This window comes from Hemibagrus wyckioides, linkage group LG13, assembly GCF_019097595.1.
Source record: "Hemibagrus wyckioides isolate EC202008001 linkage group LG13, SWU_Hwy_1.0, whole genome shotgun sequence".
NCBI lineage: Eukaryota > Metazoa > Chordata > Actinopteri > Siluriformes > Bagridae > Hemibagrus > Hemibagrus wyckioides.
In genome coordinates this window covers 21,211,664-21,235,633 of record NC_080722.1, presented here as the reverse complement: position 1 = coordinate 21,235,633, position 23,970 = coordinate 21,211,664, and the positions used below count along the sequence as shown (strand labels likewise).

Sequence of the window (23,970 nt, the reverse complement as noted above, 5' to 3'; positions counted from 1 at the left end):
CCTCGATGGGTCAGGGTTTTGGCAGTAAAAGGAGGACCAACACAATATTAGGCCATAATGGTCATAATACATCATTTATTTACACTTGTTCATTTGCACATTTTCTACTCTGCACTCCTGGTAGATGCTAAACAGCATTTCGTTGCTATGTCCCTGTACTTTGTAATGACAATAAAGTTGTACACTAACTGTAATAGCAGAGCCGGTTAGTGTTAGTGCTTTAGAGTATTACATAATGCTGTGATTTGGGACACAACTCAACAGAGAGCGATGGGCGGGGAAATGTGCAGCATGTCAGAATAGAGAAAAAGTAACATTTAAAAATATTAGCACACAAAATCTATCTTCAATGTTTTTAATATGTAAAATAATTGAGTAAAAAAAGGAGTTTGTTTGTTTATTGTGAAAGTAGGGTAACGACTGCTAGTTTGGGAATCCCTGGATTAATACAACACTGAAGGGACAAACACTAAACTACACGACCACCAGTAGGAGGCGCTGAAGTGACGTGTTAGAGGCAGTAACAAATATAAGTTACACGATATTGATGAAAGTTTTCATCTTTCAACATCTGCCTTTACATGCACATGAACTTTAATGACATTTAATATGGAGTTGATCCGCCCTTTACAGCTATAACAGTTTCAACTCTTCTGGGAAGGCTTTCCACAAGGTTTAGGAGAGTGTTTATGGGAATTTTTGACCATTCCTCTAGAAGCGCATTTGTGAGGTCAGGCACTGATGACGAGAAGGTCTGGCTCACAGTCTCTGCTCTAATTAATTCCAAAGGTGTTCTATCGGGTTGAGGTCAGGACTTTGTGCAGACCAGTCAAGTTCCTCCACACCAAACTCACTCATCCATGTCTTTATGGACCTTGCTTTGTGCACTGGTGTGCAGTCATGTTGGAACAGGAAGGGGTCATCCCCAAACTGCTCCCACAAAGTTGGGAGCATGAAATTATCCAAAATGTCTTGGTATGCTGAAGCATTAAGAGTTCCTTTCACTGGAACTAAGGGACCGAGCCCAACCCCTGAAAAAGAACCCCACACCATAATCCCCCCTCCACCAAACCTTACACTTGGCACAGTGCAGTCAGGCAGGACCTGTTCTCCTGATAACTGCCAAACCCAGACTCGTCCATCAGATTGCCAGATGGAGAAGCGTGATTGGTCACTCCAGAGAACTAGAGATCTAGAGTCCAGTGGCGGTCACTGCATCTAATGCTTTGCATTACACATGGTGATGTAAGGCTTGGATGCAGCTGCTCAGCCATGAAAACCCATTCCATGAAGTTCTCTATGCACTGTTCTTGAACTAATCTGAAGGCCATATGAAGTTTGGAGGTCTGTACACTGTCCACCTCAGCATGCACTGACCTCACTCTGTGATTTTACATGGCCTACACTTCATGGACTGAGCTGCTGTTGTTGCACAGGTGGTAACCTATCACAGTTCCACGCTGGAATTCACTGAGCTCCTGAGAGCGACCCATTCTTTCACAAATGTTTGTAGAAGCAGTCTGCATGCCTAGGTGCTTGATTTTATACACCTGTGAACCATGGAAGTGATTGGAACACCCGAATGTGATTTGGAGTGGTGTCCCAAAACTTTTGGCAATATAGTGTATAATGCCCTCATCAGTTGCAGGATAAGTGTTTTGTTGTGAAGCACAAATTAAACAGAGGCAGATCTTTTTTTCAACCACAGTTTTATCTCATTTCATCTGTGCACAATTGACATGAGTGTAAATTCATGTTTTCAACATTTTCGTTTCCATGAAAAAACTGCTTCATCATCATCATCATCACAATCAGTCTGAAATAAAGCAACAACTCTCTGTCTCTCTCAGTACCCCCCCCTCTCCATTTTCTCTAACGGCCATAAAAAGAGGAAAAAAATCAGTGAAGAAATACACCTACACTCCAAGTCCATGTTTTTTTGTTCTTCCACAATCATTCCTGGGTTCTTCTCTATATATATTTATATATATTTTTGTAAAAAAAAAAAAAAAAAAAAAAAAGCCTCTTGGAAGCTAGGCCAAGTCCATCGTTCATTCCTTGTGGTGAAGTCCAGGCCTGAGATGTTGGAGGAAGAAAATGAAAAAGAAAAACAAGTCCACACAAGTTCTGAGTTCTTCGCTCTTGTTCACGTTTTCGTGTCTGTAAAATGTTCTCTCTACCGACTGTCTGATGAGTCTTTACAGCAGCGGAGAGGTGAGAAACAGAAACAGGAAGCGGCGGACGACCGAGCCCCTGCAGCACTGAGTGGGCGGAGCTAAGAGGAAGAGGAGGATATTGTGTTTGTGTGTGTGTCAGGGCGACTGCGTGGATGGGCTGCTGTGGGCGGAGCTAGGCGAGGGCGAGGGACTGCAGCTGCCTGAGGGGGCAGGGTTTGAGCGTGTGCTGGCTCCACCCCCTGTGCTCTCCAACCCTTCTGAGTTCTCCAGCATCTCCTGGATGAGAGGAGGCATCGAGCCGGGGATCTCCATCTTCAGCGTGATCACTCGCTCCGCCCCTGAAAGAGAGAGGGGGAGAGAAATGGGACGTTTACTAAACAAAGTTGTGTTATGAAGCTTGTTTCTAGTTTAAATTAGAATACATTCAAACATTTAACAAGCTGCCAAAAAACTGTGTGTGTGTGAGAGAGAGAGCGAGAGAAAGACACTCACCTTTGGCGCTGATGCTCCGCAGGTCTGTGATCTTCATCAGCATCTTGGGGAACATGTGGGGTTTGTGTGGCCTCCTCTTCCTCACATAGAGCTTCAGTGCCTCCAACAGTGGCTCCTGCAGCACATCCACCTTATCGGCCTCCTCCAGATCCTGACGATCTGTTCACAGACACACACATTGAAAACCTTGTTTGGTGCGGTGTTCCTAAAAAAGCAGTTTACCGTGCTGCCACTAGGTGGTGCTGAGAGTCCATGAATTGTCATTATTTGGTTGTTTGTGTGTCTGTGTATGATACTGAAATGTAGGTTAAAGTATAAATAGCTACGTTTAAAAGGGGAAGTAACACTGAGCTAAAATAATACGTTGTTTTAATAAAAGAATAATTAAAAAGTTATTAAAAAATTATTTTTAATGGTCTAGAAATACTAGAGTAATACTGCTACAAATAATAACTAATAAGAAAATAGATAAACACAACAGAAAATGATAGAAGTATAAAACAAAGAGAAAATAGAGCTGAAGTAGCTACATACATATGAGTGTGTGTGTGTGTGTGTGTTCTCACCCCCACACAGCAGGCAGATGGCGCTGAGCAGGCCCGTCTCTGCATCGTCCATCTCGAGGGGCAGCAGCTGGTTGGCGAAGGCGAACACCAGGTCCGTGAGTGGCCCGAAGCCGGCGTTGTGCATCTGTGTGCGGTTCAGCGTCAGACCGTCTGAGAACGTCATGGTGTCCTGCTCAGGTGTGTAGCGTGTACAGATACGCAGAATCTACAAACAGGAGCAGCTTTAGCACCAAAACAAGACTGACTGCTAAATGTACGTCACAATACATAATGCTAATAATAAATAATAAACAGCTACTCAGTTTGTGTGCGTGTATATCTCACCAGGATGTCGAGGCAGGCGGCTTTGAGCAGTGTGATCTGGTCGGCGATGGAGAGCGTGGTGAAGCCAGGAAGCTGCTTGGCAAACTCCACTGTCTTGATGATGCACTTGGTGGACAGCTCGCTGAATTTATCCCACAGATCCACATCCAGCGAGACACGTCGCTCCGAACTGTTACTCTGTACACACACACACACACACAGCTCAGAACAATGATGTTGAGAAAACTTTACCACATGCACTAGAGTAGACCCTGGAGATGCCTTCTATAAATGATCTATCACAATCCAGGATTCAACAGCAGTGTGGTGTTGTACATAACTATTATTTACTCTCACTGGTCCTCAAAGCTAAACTTCCAGTAAGACTGGATGATAAACACTGATAAGGTCATTTATCTCACACACACACACACACACCGTAGTGTATTTGCCGAGCTGACAGAGCGAAGGGAATGTGTCCTGGTGCGCCTTCCTCACACACTCGATCATTAGCTCGGTGTCTGCGCTCAACACGCCGCTCTCCACACACTCCACCTTCTTCTCCTCCTTCTTCTTCTTGTTCCTGTCGTTCCGCACCGCTACAGACAGAGAAACAGAACGATGTTAGCCTTGACTCCTCTTCACAAGTCCTGTCACTTTATTTCGTGTCAGCAAGCTAAATGGCTAGCGTTAAATAATAATGAACGTGTCTGACTGTTCCTCTCTCCAAAAAATACTCTCAGAAATCACTTTAGTTCTTGTTAGCAAGCTAACCGTTTAGCACAGAATTAAAATGAACTGTGATAAAACACTTTAGGTTGTCAGCTAGCTAGCTGGTTAGCATTGAGTTTTAAAAATCTTCTTCTAAAAGAAATCCTCTCAGAAATCCTGTCACTTTAGCTCGCTTTTGCTACCTAGCATTGAGAAATTATGAGTTTTAAAAATACGAGTTCAATATCCTCTCAGAATTCCTGTCAGGTTTGCTCATGTTAGCCTTTGAGATGTTTAGCACTGAATAAACATCAACCTTGCTTAAATGAAAATAAATACTCGCAGAAATACTGTCACTTTAGCTAGCTACCTAGCTGACTATCGCTGAATAATTACTAAACTTTTTGACGAGGTAAAAATCCTCTCCAAAGCATGACACCTTTCCTCAGCTAGCTATTTAGCAACGAACAACTGATTTCTGAATATAAAAAATATCTCAGGTATCCTGTCACTTTAGATAGCCTTCACATCAGATAGCTAATCAAACAATTAGCAATTACATAGCTGTCTATGATTAAAGAATTATAAATATATATATTTTTTTTGCGCACAAGATAAAAATCCTCTCAGAAGTCCCATCACTTCAGTTCATGCTAGCTATCTGCTTAGCACTGAATGACTGAACCGGAATATCTGATTAATATAAAATCCGCTCATAAATGTTGTCGCTGTAGGCCATTTAGCTAGCTAGCATTGAACGAATAGGACTTTCTTTTTTGAAGATGAGGTAAAATCTCTCAGAAATCTTCTTACTTTAGCTCACATTCGCTAGCTGTCTGACCATCATGAAAAACATTTTTTTTTTGAATACGAGTTAAAAATCCTCTCAGAAATCCTGTCAGGTGTGTGTGTGTGTGTTTTACGTTAGCAGCTAGACATTTGTCATATGTTACTCGATTCTGTGATTTATCGCCATTATGTGTGAGCGTTATTCGCCGCACACACGCTACACAAATCTGCAACTGCCTCACGCTGCGTGTCGGTCCATTATTCTTTTTCCAATCTCGGTGAGCGTTAATGCTTTCCCTCTCTCTCTCTCCTTTTCTCTCTCTCTCCATCTTTGTGCCTCCGGAGAGGTGAAATTAATTCCTAAATAAAAGCGGGCCGTGCTTAACGGTGCCACGTTAGCTGCACTGACAGATCGGCGCGCTGCACACACACGGTTTAATGAAGCCATTAAAGAACTATTAGCGTGCCCGCTTCATCAGTCACACAAAAGATCCTGCAGGGGAAATGTGTGTGTGTGTGGTGTTCTCATCTTGGCATTCAGTAGGTAAACCTACACTGAGGACTGAAGCGATGAGAAAGAGGAAGGTGAGTTTATAGCTGCATTATTAAGGATCAGGTACACGGCTACCTTTTAGAGTGAAAGGAACAAAATTTCTGGTTCAATGTACATGGAGATGATCTAAAATATATAAAATACAAAAACCCTGGTCTATGGGAGGAGGAAGAAATTGAAGAAAAGGGAAGATTCAGGCATTTTGAGTGTGTGTGAGATCACATCGTTATAGGGACAGGTTAAAAACCTACATTATGAGGACCTGAGCTGTTGTGGAAGCAAAAATTCCCCACAGGCGAATAATCAACCATTGGGAATATGATGCAGGGTTTGTGTGTGTTTGTAATGAATGTTGTCGGGACCGGTTAAATACCTACTCTGTGGGGACTTGAGGTTTTACTGAGGCAAGTTTGTGCGCATGTGTGCGTGTTCATTCATATTGATGACTGGATAAACATTTAAACTGCTAAAACACACATAAATCCCGGTCCTCATAAGAAAATGCATAAAAAAAAACAGGAATATGATTCTTGTGTGTGTGTGTGTGAGATAAAGTCTTGTTTTGGAGATTAAAATCCTGGTCCTGGTATGATTCTGTATTTGGTGTTTGTGTTAACTTTAGCACTGTGTGGTTTGTGGGGAGCGAAAAATATCCGAACAACCAAAGAAATCATGACAATATTGACCTTCTGGTGATCAACTGGCTGTTCAATCATTATTTTAAAGAAAAATAAGTTTATATAGAAACTTATATTAAATATAAATAAATATATATACTTAAATATATATATATACACATCTTTCACAAAATCGTATGTTGCGTCCTGGTTAGAATTTTACATCTATATCCTGTGCTACAAATGGAGGTTCTCTACAGCAGAAGGTCTTCGTAAATGTGTTTGTGTGCATGTGTGTGTGTGTGTGTATGCATGTGTATGTGTCTCTGTCTCTTGCGGCTGTAATTCGAGGGGAGAAAATTAAAGCGCTGGCAGCTCGTCTGTCACACGTACAAAATTTAACGGAAAGATAAAAATGTCAATGTTCCTCTCCTCCTCCTCTTTTCAGCATCTCTCCATCATCCCGCCGGGAGATGAGCTCCAGCTATAATGGGACTGAGGGAGTGTGTGAGAGGAACTGGGAACTGATGTGTTTGTGGATGTGTGTGTGTGTGTGTCTCTATCTGACTGATGTAATCATGTTCCTACCTAGCATATCAAATCTTTTGTGCTTTAATGGTGACTGCACACCGCAGCTGAACCTTTTTTTATTGGTTTCGAAAACACAAATCTGTGTCCATTCTTTTGAAATAAAAGGACTCTTAATTTTCAGTAACTTAAAAACATAACCTAATAAATTCTTGTTATAATGTTGTTTCATTTTGGAGCATGCTAAATTCCATGAAGGTCACATCACAGCATGTAGTGCCATTATGTCACGTCGGAATTTCGATAATTTCGTGGTTTATTTTCTGGGAGTCGGAAATTTGTGATTGGTTACTATGGAAACACCTGCAAAACCTGAATATCTCTCAATTACACAATAATATTTCTTAGTCATCTATACCAGAAAATGGCATTTTACTAATCTTTGCTGACATTTTAGGTCGTGTTTGTTTATAACGTGACGTCATTCGCTAGAAAGGCGGAGCTTTCCGGAAATGAGATGCTTGACAAAGGTGTGAAGGCTTCTTCTTTTTCTTTTTTTTTAACAACCCTGTAATTACAATGATTTGAATATGACAGGAATGCACTGTACAACTCTACAATGAAAGACACAGACACACACACACACAGAAAAGCTGAGTGTCCACTAGGTGGTGAGTGTGTGCAGCTTCAGTTCACTGCTGTAGATTCAGTAATCTGGCAATGATGGATCACCCTATCCTAAAGAGTGCTGGACACACACACACAGACACACACATATCTCTGTGAGTGTATAATAGAAGAGAATAGGATAAACTGCTGTGAGGCTCCATCTGGGGTGTGTGCGTGTGTGTGTGTCCTCTCTTCTCTCGCCTCTCCCAATTAACTTCTCAAGTCTGACACTAGCAGACAGAATTGAAAGAATGTGTGATCACACTGCCACAGGGAAAACCCTGGTGTGTGTAGTGTGTGTGTGTGTTAGTGTATGCCACCATGGAAACGCATACTGACAAAAAAAGTATGTGGTACATAGCAATCAACACACACAGTACAATCATAATGCTGAAACAAGCATGTTGGAGCATCAAGAAACCAAAAATTTCTGCATTTTGTTTCCCGCTGGTATAAACGCTCAGAGCTTCTACGAGATGTTTATAATGCACATGGCCGGTCATAGCAAGCGTAGCATCGTGACTCCGAGCAGCACTCCCGAGCTTTTAGCGCTCATCTGTAATATCTGTAAGACGATAACATTTAAGTTAACATCAATCCCATTTCAATAGATACTTCAGTCAGACGCAGGTCCTTCGGTAACCAAGTTGCGTGCGCATTCAATACACGTGTTTATGAACACAATAAGTTCAACAGGTTGAAGATGATTATGGTCTGGGGGCGGGGCTACCGTGACATTTATCATCTACTTTGGAGAAAACCTTTTACTGCCAATTGAAACTAACTAATTACATGCCTTAAATATTTGTTATTAACATGGCTTACTGTTGGGTGGTAGATCGGGGCATTTAAGCTCGACACGGACGTGGGGCGTATGTGAGTGCGGGATGTTATTTGTAAGCAAGAGACAGAATCCTCAACACCTGAGCATGTCTCGATTCCTCTTTCTTTCAGACTACAGTGCTACTATATCTGTCCAGCTCGGCTAGCTTCTGATACACACTTTACTCATGTCCTATCCGGTTCAACGCTGTCACAATTTTTGCTTCTCATCTCCCACGGGGCACCTGCAAATAGCCTGAGACGGTAAAACTGAGGACACGTTTCACTTCAGCACTCGCTTTTCTTTCCCCATTTTCACTTCAGCACACGCAGTGAAATTTGGCATTGGTTTCTCACGCTAAAGTATGTGCAGGTCTAATCCTGGATCACATGCCAGATGGCTACGGACGACCGCGAGACAATGGGCCGAGTCAGCAAGAGACTGCAAATCAAAGTTTGTTTATTTGTTTAAAAACGTTCGTGAACATGCTGGACGAACCGGAGCTACGGCGCATCACGACGAGACGAGTCTCAAAACCACACGCCAACCCAGCTGTCCAGTTAAACCGGTACTGGATAATGTATTAAATAAAACATAATGCCTCTAATAGTTTCTCAGGGTGGAGCCTGTAATAAAGTGTTTGTACGTCCGCATCCACGGTCTCGCATCCAGACGGCTGTAAACAGGGTTGCAGGGTTCATTTCCCTGTAGTTCACATGTACGGAAATGTGAATTTATGCATGAAAAATTGACGGATAAAAGAATAAATGATTGACTTATAATCAGCTCTGACTAGAAGAATTTTTAGAAGATCTCTCTGACGTTTGAAATTTGTTGAATCAAAAACAAAAAAATATTTTTTTTTACTCATGGTTGGATGGACAATCAATCAATCAATAAATAAATAAATAAGGATATTAAATTGTACAATTAAATTAAAAAAATTAATAAGTTAAATGTAACTTATTTAATCGCTGCTTCGAAAGCAGGACTTTTTTTAGCTTCTATTTTAAATGACTTGTACGCTCACCTCACATAGATTTCTTTTTACATCTTATTTATTACTTCTCTGCGTAGTTAAGTGAAAATCCTTAAACAGGAGTCCGGGTTCAAGTTCCTTTTATCATTGTCAATACATTCTATACAATTTCATTGTTCCAGATATTTCTCTAAGTATATATAGTGTGGCATTTTTTATGTGGTATTAAGCACCAATTTTCCAAACATCTTCCACTGCCAGTTTGTAATCACAGGCAAAATATAAACACATGCTGTGGCATCATTTATCACCATTTATATGGTGATGTCCAGGTCCTGATGCTGCAGTGGGATGAAGACGGTGATGTTCTAAACGAATACAAACACAGACATGAATACGAGGAGCTCTATGCACACCTTCCCCTCTTTTTTTAATACAAGAAAGCTTCCCAGAAAGGGAATAAGCTGAAAAAAGTACAGGAGAGGATTTTACTTGTGGGTTTCGTGTGGGGAAAATGAGAGCGAACGCTCAGATATGAAGCTTGCGGAAACAACAAAAGACCAGGTTCATTAACATTCATGCCTTCATCCTCAGGAACACTGGCATTTTTATTTTTCCGTTGAATTTCATACATTCACGCCTTCATACTTGGTAAATGTCTGGTCAGAGTCACGGTGGTTTATATTAGACTGCTGCTGCTTGCTTTTTTGTTTTTGAATAAAATTATCTAAACTTTGAATACATTGTGAGCAGGTACAAACAAAACCAAGAACAAATGGGTTTCAAAAGTAAAATAAAATAAATAAATAAATAAATAAATAAAATAAATACTACCGACTAAGCTAGAACTTGCCAGTAAGGCTGATTGGTTAAAAGAAAAAAGAAAAGAAAAAAATAAAGAAAAATTTTAAAAATGGAAAAAAACCAAACAAACAAAAAACTAAGCAGGAACTTGGCAGTGAGGCTGATTGGTTAAAATAAATAAAATAAATAAAAATAAATAGATAAATAAAAAAACTAGTGATTAAGCAGGAACTTGCCAGTAAGGCTGATTGGTTAAAAAACAAAACAAAATAGATGCTTCATTTGACTAAACCCCATAACTTACAACTAGGAAAGGACAAGGAAAACGCCTTCTCAAGTCGGAAACTTAGGACACTCAAGCGATATCCAATCAAAAAGACCAAAATGGCCGCCCACGGCATCAGCAGTAAACAAATAAAGTTGCTCTGACGTTAAAAATACAGAGATCAACTAGATCAAATCAACAAACATTTTCAGTATCCGCGTGTTAAATCTGTAATACTGACTACGCCGATCTCCGGCTAGCTAGACGTGGAGGCGTGTGTGATTTAGCTAAATATGATGAAGTTGGAGGTTCTGGAGCAGCTACTTACACTCCTTGGACATTCCCACTTCCAGACACTTCTGCAGACGGCAGTACTGGCAGCGGTTCCGCGTCACCTTGTTGATTATGCAGCTCTTTTCCCGGTGACACGTGTACACCATGTTCTTCTGGATGCTTCTGCGGAAAAAACCCTGCGGAGAAAACAGACACGCTGAATCTGATGAAATGTTGAAAAATGACGTTACGTTACGTCTTCACTGAGTAGCTCGACCCGGACTGGTATAGAGATTAGTGAATATTTTCAGACTTTAGAGAGTCTGGAAACAATGTGTAGGTGATTGCAGATGATGATGATGATGATGATGATGATGAACCCATTGCTCCTGCATAATGAATGAATTTGTGTGGGAACTAAATCTCATGAGCTGCTGATGAGACTGAAATCAAATGAAAAGAAGATACAGATGGAAAGAGGAGAGAGAGAGGGGGAGAGAGAGAGAGAGAGAGAGAGAGTGTGTGTGTTTTACAAGATCAGTGTCAGACTGCTACTGGCAGATGGATGAATCATGTTTGGGTACTCTTCTCTTTCTCACTATCTCTCACACACACACACACACACACATACACACACCAACAGACACTCCATCCCTGCTTGGCTACAGTAACAGACGGCTTAAGAAACAGAAATGGAACAAATCTCTTGGCGCGCATAGTGCATACCACACACACACACACACACACTCTGCTGGATGTGTTCAGCAGACACTGTTGTATTTCGTGTGACCTACAAATGCAAAAACACTAGCCGCTGCCAGAAAATTCCAGAGCTGCCACATTTCCTTAACCAAACTTCACCACACACACACAAATCTGTCAGCGATTCTTGCCGACACAAAATTCTCCAAATTTTCATGAATATTTATGAGTTATTCTTATTATTATTATAAAAAATTCATTCTAACAAAAGAAAATTGCAATAATTTTTTTTTTGTATTATTCTAAACGCTAAGACTGACGAGCTAGCTTTCACTTTTTGTTGTTGTTGTTCCAGCATCACTCATCGCTCCACTCTTGGTTCTGAAGCATGACTTTTGTTTTGATTTCTAGAAACATCTCTCAATTTGGAACTTTCGGAATGTTCACCTGCAAACTAGATTTTTTGGGTCATATAACAAAATAAAAAAAAAACAAAAAAAAACAAAAACAACCCACCACCACACACACACACACACACCTAATTCTCACTAGGAAGCTTCATCATTAAGGTTCATTTTTTAAATCCAGGACTTTTATCTGTTCTGTTTTACCACAAGCCCACTTCATAAAAGCATTTATTAATTTATTTATTATTTTTCTCTACACAAATTATTACTTTGCTGTAAAGCTAAAATAAATGAATAAATAAATGAATGAATGAATGAATGAATAAATACACTAGAAGTGTTTTTTATTTTATAAATACACACACATATATATATATATATATATATATGAAAAAAATATTATAAATTTTAGTCATGCCATTTTAGTTTTATGGCATCTCCACCTCTAGTTTCATCTGAAATGACAGAAAAATTCTGGCGCAGATTTTTGCTGAGGTTCAGGTTTTTAACCTCTAACGATCTGGACATTGATTCGAGTAGCCGATCCTCTGACAGGGTTTGACCCGTGCGTCAAAACAGAAGCGTCAGCAACCTTTCAACCTTCCTTATAAACCGGACTGAGAAGACAGATCACAACTCGCGTTACACTCAAAGCGAGCGATATGGCAGGGGGCCAAGCACCGACCATGCAGAACAGAAAGCAGAGTTTTACATGAAAAGAGGGAAGTGAAGGTCACGTGTGTGTGTGTGTTTTACCTTGCAGCCTTCACAGGCGCTGACGCCGTAGTGGTATCCAGAGGACTTGTCCTGACAGACGAAGCAGGGTTTGTAGACCCTCGGCGGGGGAGGAGGAGACGGCGGACTGGGGACGATTTCCTCTGAACTCGTGCTCTGCGTCTCCACGGCTGAACAAGGAGAAAGAAAAAGATAAACACCAGGTGAACCACTCAAAATATGTTTCCTATATTTTCTTAACAGAACGAGACGTTGTCATTTTAATCCATTTGTAGTTACTTGTCATGTCGTGAAACATTCAACAATCAAAACCCCAAAAATGTCTGTGTTTGTTGTCAAGAAACCAAAGAAACCTGAACTCCTTCGTCCTCTGATACAAAGCGCCGACACTGGAGACTCCTTCCATGAACAGCTATAAAACATAACCGAGAACAGGAAGTAATGCGTTTCACTGACAGTCCACGACAACTGGAATCTTGTGAATGAAAGGCTTGGGGCCGTGCCACAATCCATTCCACAGCAGAATGATTATTTTTCTAGAACAACGCGACACTGAGTGCTTTATTACAGACTTATCAGCCACCGCCAATAACAGATCTGCACTCAGGAAGTGGGTGTAAATAGAAGGATGTGTTTTATTAGCTGCTTTTGTGTTAACCACAACCTCCGCTCTGTGTGTTGGTCTCAGCGTGTGAGCATATTTGTATATATGCATGTCTGCATAGTCATGTGTGTGTGTGTGTGTGTGTGTCTCAGGTGAATTTAGAGCAGCTGAACATGTGAGTTAAATTTAGACCTCTTATTTACACAATGCTGCAGCCACATGCCCCAACCACATCACACACACACAAGATGGAAGAGGACAAAGTCCACAACACACACCTGTATTAACTAAATAAACACAAACACACACACACACCTATTCAGCCAGTGCTCACAAAGCAGAATGCGTGAGACAACCTTCGGAGCTTCACCCTGCACGCGTGTGTGTGAGTATCTGCTCCACAAAATGCCTTCATACAACATGAAAATGCGCAAACACACTCCATCACAAAGCAAGAGAGAGCTGTAAGCTAGTCGACATGCAGGCTAATCATTTAGCTAGCTATCATACAGATGCTAACTGGTGTATACAGACAGAGTGTAAAGACCCGGAGATGACGAGTGAAGACAAGACAGAAACGTCCAAGTTGAACTCTGACGTGTGTGTGTGAGAGTGTTACTGAGAAAATCTGTTAGAAACACATACACAGGATACAGGCACCAGCAGCGTCATGCATATTCATGAGCATGTCTATTTCAGGAGCCAATCAGAATCATCTCCTCATTAGAATATTAATAAGAAGTATCATGTGTCACTGTTGGGTAATAGTTTGAAGTGAGTGAGGAAAAGAATGTTCTCCAAAAATCACACACACACACACACACCTCTCATATCAACTCCAAAATAATCCACATCTGTGTGTGTGTGTGTGTGTGTGAGTGAGTGTGTGTGTGCCATCACTGTTTGTCTCCGGTAGACACTCATTTCCTGCACTGGATTCGAGGGGCTTAAAAAATGGCCCCCAGGGATGGACACACACACACACACACACACACACACACACACACACACACTACAGACGTCTGGACCTGATAAGTGCACACACGCGCATGCACAGACGCACACACAGGCCTCTCCAGCATCAATTTACGCAAATGCACAGGTCAAAGGTACAACACACACACACTATATTATAGTACACACGTACAACACACTGACACACACACAGTTTGAACACCTCTGGATTCAGACACACAGAGGTGACACCATCCTGTTAATTAGATATGAGCATCAGCGTGCACACACACACACACAGGTCTGTTGTATAATCTCATAATGGACAGTTTGACCTTATAGATTTAGCCGGTCATGTGGTGAGCCCTGTTGACCTCTGTCCCTGTTACCATAGCAACAGGAAGAAGTCCCACCCCTACATTACACACACACACACACACACACACGTAAGTATCTATGAAAACATACATGTATGAGTGTGTGTCTGTGTGTACATACACTTCACTGTAGGGACAATTACAAATAAGGTTGTGCTGCAGAAAGTATTGGCACCCTTTATGATTGACACTGTTCCTTAACGGTGATGAAAATGAGGAGATCAGAGCGATGTTGAATTCTTGTGTGTGTGTGTGTGTGTGTGTTTGAGCAAAAGCAGCTCGGTTGAATTTCTGAGCTGGAACTTTAAAGAATTAAAAGTTTTAACTCCCGGTAAATCAGCGTGAGGAAGAACGCTCTATTGGAGTGTCCGCCATATGAGACCTCATGAAAGAGCGGTTGCTATAGAAACGAAGAGCCGGGACAACTGTCAGAGATGATGTTATAGAAAATGAATCAACACTTACTGACCAATCAGAGTGAGAGAACACACACACACAAGCTTAATGAGCTGAGGTCACTATGTACCGGACTCAATTTTCTGAGAGCTGGAGTCGATCCAGACATTTCACACACACACACACACACTCTCTCGCTCTCTCTCTCTCACACACACACTCTCTTTCTTTCTCTCTCTCTCTCACACACACAGTATTCGTGACAGCAGCACAAGGAAAACCCCTTAGTCAAACAATAGCTGATATTCATAAAGCAGTCTCTCTCTCTCACACACACACACACACAGACACGTCCTTTCTTCTCCACCCAGACACACACACCCACACACACAGATAATGACTATTCTTAGGAAGCTTTAGTCTCTTATCCATTTCTGATGTATGCAGAACAATGCTGTGTGTGTGTGTGTGTCCAAGTCGTCCCAGAAAAGCCACCTTGACAACCTTGTGTACAACTATAAAGTACACAAGCACACTGCACATACACACACCTTAATAATCCTGCGACAGTCATGAGGTCATCAGGAAGTGTTTCATTAAGGAGGCGGAGTTTAAACAGCAGGGTTAGACAAGACTGACAGGTCAACGTTGCCCTGAGGCATTCTGTGTGTGAACTCTGTCCTTAAAACACACACACACGTGCGTGCACACACTCTCACGCACACACGCAAACAAATTGCAATAATAAAATGAAAGCATCCACCAGGAAGCTGAAGATTAGCCTGAAGGCAGAGTTTAAACAAAAGTGGGTGGGGCTTTGTGTGTGACTGACAATTAGGTTTCTTGTGCAGGGAAGCATGAACTCCAGTAACCTTTAACACCACTCACACACACACACACACACACACACACACAGTTGGGGAGAGATAGAGAAAGGCAGACAGACTTGCATGTAGAGAGCCAGACACAGACCATTACAGAGACAGACAGACAGGTACACAGACAGACAGAAACAGACACAGAGGGAGGGAGAGAGCGAGAGACAGGTAGTGAGACAGACAGGTACACAGATAGTTGGGTAAAGAGACAGACATGAAGAGATACAGACAGGTGCACAGACAAACCAGTAGAGAGACAGACAGGTACAAAGACAGACAGGTACACAGAAAGACCAGTAGAGAGACAGACAGGAGCACAGACAGACCAGTAGAGAGACAGACAGGTATACAGACAGACCAGTAGAGAGACAGACAGGTGCACAGAAAGACCAGCCGAGAGACAGACAGGTATACAGACAGATCAGTAGAGAGGCAGACAGGTACAAAGACAGAGAGGTACACAGAAAGACCAGTAGAGACACAGACAGGAGCACAGACAGACCAGTCGAGAGACAGACAGGTGCACAGACAGACCAGTCGAGAGACAGACAGGTGCACAGACAGACCAGTCGAGAGACAGACAGGTGCACAGACAGACCAGTCAAGAGACAGACAGGTGCACAGACAGATCAGTCGAGAGACAGACAGGTACACAGACAGATCAGTCGAGAGACAGACAGGTACACAGACAGACCAGTAGAGAGACAGACAGGTAGAAAGACAGACAGATGTAAAGAGCATAAGTTAAATGAGCCATGTGTGCTGTAATAGTACACACACCTCTGTGTGTGTGTGTGTGATGGTCATGGCCTCAGCACTGCATTCCCTCACACATCAGTGTGCATCCTCAGAGGGGAAACCCTACTGCTCACAACCACCAGCTCACTCACCCTGTTTCTCACCCTTATCCTCTGAACACACACACGCGCACACACACAATTAAAAAAACAGAAAATTATTTTGCTTAAGAAAATTTTCTGTCGTAAAATCTAAAAAAAAAGTACACTTAAGACTTCTCTGAATTACAGAAACGACAAAGTGAAAAAGACGCACACGTGGATTTACGCGAGACGCTAGCACTAGCGATCCGACGAGAACTTTTACACTCCGAATCTACTTCCATCTCAAAACAACCAAATGTGTGTGTGTTTTAGAAGAGTGTTAGAAATGTGAATATCACCTGATTATTCCAGATTCAGGAGGTTAACTGACTCCTCTGCTAATTACAGCGTTCCACGCCATGGTTGCTATAGTAACAGCTCGTACGCAGGGAGGTGTATGGCTTCACGGACACGGATTTTTAACTGATCCACAAATTCATAGGAGATGTGTTTTGTTGCAAGGAGACGTTCATAAAAGGAGTCTCCGGTTTCAGCACCTTGTAAGAGTCAGAGGTAGAGGTGGAAGCTAATGACAGAGAGAGACAGAGAGAAAGAGGGAGGGAGAGAGAGAGAGAACGAGTGAAAGAGAGAGAGGGAGATGGAGGGAGAGAGTGTGAAAGAGAGAGAGGCTGATGCAGAAACGAGTGTTCATGTTCATGTAACTATAAACGGATAAAAGCAGACGTCATTCTTTATTAAAATGAACTTTACTTTGTTTACAGCTGAAGCCAGAACAGCCACATCCACATGGAATTACGGATGAGGAGAACTTCTTGAAATTCCCAGTTGGAATTCTGAGTTACCTTTCATTTTTCAGAGTTAAGTCATGCTATTAAGGTTAGTGTAAAATGTAACTGGTCACTAAACACTAGTTTCTGTTCCCTGATTGTTCCCTTTTTTCCCTTCTGTTTATGAACACAAGCCACAATTCCCTGAGTCTGGAGCGACCCTTCGATTTCGTATTCGAACTGAATTCGTTGATATCAGCAAAAATATTCCATTTCTTAACGAAACGTGTTTCGTGTTTACACGTGATCCTGCAAATCTCACCTCTACACACAGACCAAAGATATCAGGCAGCTGCAACCTAACAACAAGCAACACCTTTATTTAAACTCCATCCATCTCTTCAGGACATTCTCCAGCCCATTAACTCTGGATGGTTAATGATATTAAAAGCGATTAACTGATCAGATTATCTTTCCGGATTTCCGACTAAACACAAACTTAACGTCTAAGAAGAACTTCCTTTCGGTCATAAGGACCTTTTCATCACGATTAATGCAGTTTTAGTTAGAATCCCAGCAGAAATTCCTCATTCCTGCTAAAACAGACGAGCGAACCCCACCTCGGACACTCGGATCAATCCGTCACGAGCACAATGCCATTCATACGTTTCTTGAAGGACAGAGGTGTGTGTGTGTGTGTGGAGCGTGAAGCTGTTTACAAAAGGATCAGCCGACAAGACGGATGGACGACGGGGTCAAGCTGGAGACTGCGCGCTTCTCTATCTTTCTAGATCTTCTATCTTTCTTTTTGTTTTTTCCATCACAGCCATCCTTCATGCCTTGACACTTTTTATACACAGGCAAGAGCTAGAAGTTGGAATTGTGACGTCAAGAGACAGAGCTCATCAGATCTTGAGCGGAGTTGAGGAGTCGTCATTAACCTCAAGGAAAAGTCCGGCAAAACTTGCAGCAATTCATGCACGGGTGCAGACTGCTGCAACGGAACTTTTTTTTTTTTTTAAAAATTGAAATGCTAGCCAAACAAAACATAACTACAGCATAACGTAACGTTATGTGAAAGGTGAACGCATGTGAAAGGTCACAAAGCCGTGACTCCTCTCTGACCTCAACGCTGCTGTTACTGCAGGACAGAGAAGAGTCTCAAAATGATCAAGAATGAACAGAAAGGATGAGTTTTAAGCTGTGCATGCAACATGTAATGCACTGTGCGCCTTAGAATATAGATAGATAGATCGAAAGATAGATTAGATTGACTAAGTGTCGTTTCTGCAGCATGCATGCAAATGAGAAATGGGTCAACCAGTCGGGACAGAAAGTCTGGGAAAGGTCCTGACCTCGTGCATGCCTAAGATAGTTTGAGGAAAAGCTGAAATGGAGCGTGCCAAGACAACATGCAAGGAATATACAATGCACCAGAACAGACAAGTGAGCATTGGGAGATGTTTTGAAGGCACGTACAGTGCTTGGAGGCGCTCCAGGGCGTGTTGGGGAACCTCTGGCCGTAATACTCCATCATGAGGAAGGGGTTCGGGGCAGGGTGCAAACCCACCACGTCCATGCCCTCGTACATGTTCTGCTCAAGTCTTCAGGATGGGGCTCGAGATCAATCACAAGAGCAAATGTATGTGTGCGCGCGCGTGCAACCATCAAAGCACCGAGAGCAAAGAGTCCATGATGGACTTTGGGTTGTGTTCACTGATAGGAATTTTTCCCAAAAAAAGAAGAAGAAAAAAAAAGCAGCACAAGTATCCAAAGAGTTTTTGACCCAAATGGCGGCCCTCGTTAATCCAAAGCTTAGGTTTTGAAACCGATAAACAAGTTTAAGCCGCGTGTTTGTGTGTGTGTATGAGTGGAAAGAAATCCACGCGCAGGAAATGCAAGTCGCGAGCGCTGATCTTCTCCTTCTCTCGCGCGCGCTCTCTCTCTCTCTCCTTTTCCCGTGCGCGTGTCCTCCTTTTACACCGGAGCCATTTTATCCCTCCTTTTCACCTCCTTCGCGTTAAAGTGCGTTAAGAAATAAAACAAACAAACAAACAAACAAACAAAAAAAAAGCAAAAACGTTTTCGCAGCGTCGTGTTTACGTCCTCGCTGTCCCAGCGCCTGCTCGCGCTCGTTCGCTCGCGGCTGCGTAAGTGACGAGAGCGCGCAGCTGAGCTCCAGGCCCCGCCCAGTGGAAGCAAGAAGAAGGTGGGGGTAGTGACGAAACCGGCGCAGCTGAGCGCTAAACCACGCCCACAAATAGATAGTCGCCCCGCCCCCACTGTCTCACATCGAGATTTTTTAAAAACGGCGGAGATGAAGAATAAAGCAATAAAAAATAAACCCCAAACCCTTTTATTTCATTAAAGTGACAATTCATCATCTCATTATTTAATACACGAGTAAAACTAAATAAAAGTACACAAGAACTACAGCTGTTTAAAGAGAGCTTTAGGAAATATACCATAGTCCAGTTACTTGGATTGAAATATAAAGTTGTAAAGGAATTATTGATGGAAGTCAATTTATTTTCTTTACTGTGAGCTAATGAATAATTTTCTGCATTAGACACGAAAACGATAACTAATAAAACAAAGCCAAGCACGAAGGTTAGAGTCAACATCTAATATAAAGGGAAATAAAAACCTACTTTAATAAAATGGAAATAAAGTTGCTCTAAAATTCTCCACATAGGAACAGATTCCCTCCTGGGTTTTGTTAACTTTTCATACATCTGATTGGAAATTTGCAGCAAACAAATCTAAATTTCAGCCATTAAAAAAGAACATGATAGCAAATAATACAAAACAGGTTAAAATGAGAGTCTAAATAAGGACCTTCGAGTTAAAGAAAAACAAAACAAAAAACTACGACCACAATAAGAAATGAAAAAGAAAGAAAGCTCGGGTACGAGATTAAATGTGATGTGTATGTCCAAGTTCTGCTACTGTGTTTTGTATTAAAGTTCACGGTTTGTTTGCTAGTCTCCTACTTGGCAACAACTGCAGGAGGCTACAACAACAGCGTGATCCGACTCGGCCCTTCCCTTCCCTTTCCCTAAATGGGCTTCTTCTAACTAATTTGCCCCCCTCTCTCACTCCCTCATCGCTCAAACTCCTTTTCTGCACCCCTTTTTCCTTCTTTTCTCCCCCTCATTTGCCTAATGCCATGCGGCTGAACTTTCTCTGAACCCGGCTCGGCTCGGCTCTCAACCTCCGCGTGACCCGCTCTGCCGTGCAGCCTTCCCTGACCTAAACTCCATCACATGCGGCCTTTCCCTCCTTCTACACTTTACACACAACTGCAACAAACCTTTAATGCAATTAACGTTTCACATAAAAGGCTCCAACTCACCAATACATCAAGGTTTTTAATGGATTTTAGGAAGGAAAAAAAGAGCAAGAGGCACGGTTCATGGGAAACGGGCAACGCTGACAGAATCCTAGGAGAATGTTTAGGTGCATTTAACCTTCTTAGCTTTAGTGTAAATTTTATTAATATACCATTTTCTGTAGGTTACCTCAACAAAACCAGCAAGCTGTATGACCCTAAATGACCCCATTTCTACAAAGAAACCTGACTTTATAAATCATTTACTAATTTCTCTTCAGACTTTTCTTTATGTAAACCTAGAAACCTAGCAACCCTTAAACCTGCGCTAGACTATATATTCTGTGTAACACTGACCGATTTATCAACCAGAATTAGCTCAATATTCAGCAAATGTGTTTCATGTTGTTTTTATGTAAGTAGATGAATATTAGCTGTACATTTATGTTACTTATTTATTCATTTATAAATCAAACTAGCTGCACATTTTTATAATATAAGCTAGCTAGAGCTTTCCAAATAAAACTAGCAGTATATTTATTTCGTTGTGTATGGTCTAATTATAACTTTCCTTAACAAAGCTAGCCAGGTATTTATGTAATATAGGCTAGCTAGAGCTTTAATAAACAAAACTAACAGCATATTTATGTGTTATAGGCTAGTTAAGGCTATAATAAACAAAACTAGCAGAATATTTATGCGATATAGGCTAGCTAGAGCTTTAATAAATAAAACTAGCAGCATATTTATGTGTTATAGGCTAGCTAAAGCTATAATAAACAAAACTAGCAGAATATTTATGCGATATAGGCTAGCTAGAGCTTTAATAAATAAAACTAGCAGCATATTTATGTGTTATAGGCTAGCTAAAGCTATAATAAACAAAACTAGCAGAATATTTATGCGATATAGGCTAGCTAGAGCTTTAATAAATAAAACTAGCAGCATATTTATGTGTTATAGGCTAGCTAAAGCTATAATAAACAAAACTAGCAGAATATTTATGCGATATAGGCTAGCTAGAGCTTTAATAAATAAAACTAGCAGCATATTTATGTGTTATAGGCTAGCTAAAGCTATAATAAACAAAACTAGCAGAATATTTATGCGATATAGGCTAGCTAGAGTGTTCTTAATTTAAACTAGCAGTATAATTACATTATATAGGCTTACTAGAGCTTAACTAACTGAAACTAGCAGTATGTATCAGTGATATATAACAAAACCAAAGTCAGTCTGTATGGGTAAAGAGCATGGAACCGAGCCAGGTGCCACTTTAATTATAAAGAGTGGTGCTGTGTCCAGTTGTGTTCTAAGGTATCAGAGAAGGGCACTAGGTAGGGAGCAGAGCGCTTGCTAGCGATGATGAAGGAAGTCTGAGATGACAGAAAACACAGCAATGATTAATTCTGCTTGATTTCTTAGCCTTCACTCAGAGGTGACAGTGAGTTTAGACAGACGCTGTGTGTGTGTGTGTGTGTGTATGGTTTAATGCAGCGCTGCAGTGTGTTTACACTGTGATAAGGGGAAGGTCCTCTCAGATAACAGATCACATTCCTCAGCTCTTTTATCCCCCGCTTCATATCCAGCTCTGTGTGTGTGTGTGTGTGTGTTTGTGTGTGTGTGTAATGTAAGTCCAAAAAGGAAGGCAAAATGTAGTAATTAAAATGTAATAATATTATATAATATTATATATAATATTATATATATATATATATATATATATATATATATATATACACATACATACACACATACAGTCTTATGCAAAAGTTTAGGCACCCCTTGATAAATAACAGATTTTGCTCTAACAAAATCTTTTGTTGTTAATCAATCAACAAAATCAATTTGTTGTTAACAGATGTGTTCTACAGAGGGACCATCGAGAGCGTCCTGAGCAGCTGCATCACTGCCTGGTTTGGGAACTGCACCGTCTCAGATCGCAAGACCCTTCAGCGGATAGTGAGGACAGCTGAGAAGATCATCGGAGTCTCTCTCCCCTCTATCACAGACATTTACACCGCACGCTGCATCCGCAAAGCCAACAGCATTGTGGCTGACCCCACACACCCCTCACACACCCCTTCACCCTCCTGCCATCTGGAAAGAGGTACCGGAGTATTCGGGCCCTCACAACCAGACTGTGTAACAGTTTCTTTCCTCAAGCCATTAGGCTCCTCAACACCCGGGACTGAACTGTTCTACACTCTCACACACACACTCACTCAGGACTGAACTGTTCTACACTCTCTCACACACACACACACTCTCACTCAGGACTGAACTGTATACTAACTCTGTCTCTCACACACAGATACACACATAATTTATACTGTTCATTACTTACTGCACTACCTCTAACTGTCATCCGCTGCTATAGTTATATTTATGTTTATTCTATTTGCACTACCTCAACTGCTGCTGTGTATTTTTGCACAATACTTTTTTTTTTCTACATCATTTCACTTTATCTATTTTATTTCACTTACATTCCAGTACACGTTCTTTTATTTCCTTTCAGAGCTAAGTGTCCTGTGTTCTTTTGTGTTGTCTTTATTGTATTTATTGTCTTGTCTATGCTCTGTTTGCACCTAGCTGCACACTGTGCACTTTACGTGGCTAAGACAAACTTCTGTCCTAGCTCTGTGGTGTTGTTTGTTGTTTTGTATTGTACTAGTAGTTGTATGTTTATGTAGCACCAGGTCCTGGAGAAACGTTGTTTCATTTCACTATGTACTGCGCCAGCTGTATGTGGTTGAAATGACAATAAAAGCTTCTTGAATCTTGAATCTTGGTGATTTTTTAATTGAAAAGATAACACGCACACAGTCTCTCTTGGAAATGGAAAAAATGTACAATATTTTCAGCAAACATTGATGCATAGTTACTTCTTATGCCATAAATTGAACAAAGATAAAAAATAAAAACATTATTGTGGCAGTGTGCAAAAGTTTGGGCACCCTACTAGTACTTAGTAACACCTCCTCTGGCAGATATCACAGCTTGCAAACGCTTTTTATAGCCAGCTAAAAGTCTTTCAATTCTTGTACTTGGGATTTTCTCCCATTCTTCCTTGCAAAAGGCTTCTAGTTCTGTAATATTCTTTGGTTGTCTTGCAGGCACAGCTCTTTTAAGATCTACCCACAAATTTTCAATGACGTTTAAATCAGGGGACTGTGACGGCCATTCCAAAACCTTCAGCTTGCGTCTCTTTAGGTATTCCATAGTGGATTTCGAGGTATGTTTAGGATCATTGTCCTGTTGTAGAAGCCATCCTCTTTTCAGCTTCAGCTTTTTTACAGATGGTGTGATGTTTGCTTCCAGAATTTGCTGGTATTTAGTGGAATCCATTCTTCCCTCCACCCGTGCAATGTTTCCTGTGCCACTGGCTGCAACACAACCCCAAAGCATGATAGATCCACCCCCAT

At 41.4% G+C, this 23,970-nt stretch overlaps 1 protein-coding gene across 7 annotated transcripts in view; it reads right to left on the bottom strand.

Moving 5' to 3' along the window:
• Positions 1–1,984: 1,984 nt before the first annotated feature.
• raraa (retinoic acid receptor, alpha a) overlaps positions 1,985–23,970 on the bottom strand; it is a 90,321-nt gene continuing 68,335 nt past the window's right edge. For 5 of the 7 annotated variants that reach the window (XM_058406234.1, XM_058406240.1, XM_058406233.1 and 2 more), the window contains 7 exons: positions 12,415–12,563; positions 10,605–10,746; positions 3,977–4,137; positions 3,560–3,736; positions 3,236–3,440; positions 2,670–2,828; positions 1,985–2,515 (listed from right to left, as the gene is read on the bottom strand). In XM_058406234.1, coding sequence (XP_058262217.1) covers positions 2,313–2,515; positions 2,670–2,828; positions 3,236–3,440; positions 3,560–3,736; positions 3,977–4,137; positions 10,605–10,746; positions 12,415–12,563 — 1,196 coding nt within the window. In that variant the 3' untranslated portion in view covers positions 1,985–2,312. Of the gene's footprint in view, positions 2,516–2,669; positions 2,829–3,235; positions 3,441–3,559; positions 3,737–3,976; positions 4,138–10,604; positions 10,747–12,414; positions 12,564–12,672; positions 12,695–18,690; positions 19,370–23,970 lie in introns of those variants that run through there. The other 2 variants (XM_058406237.1, XM_058406238.1) reach the window with 2 other exon arrangements.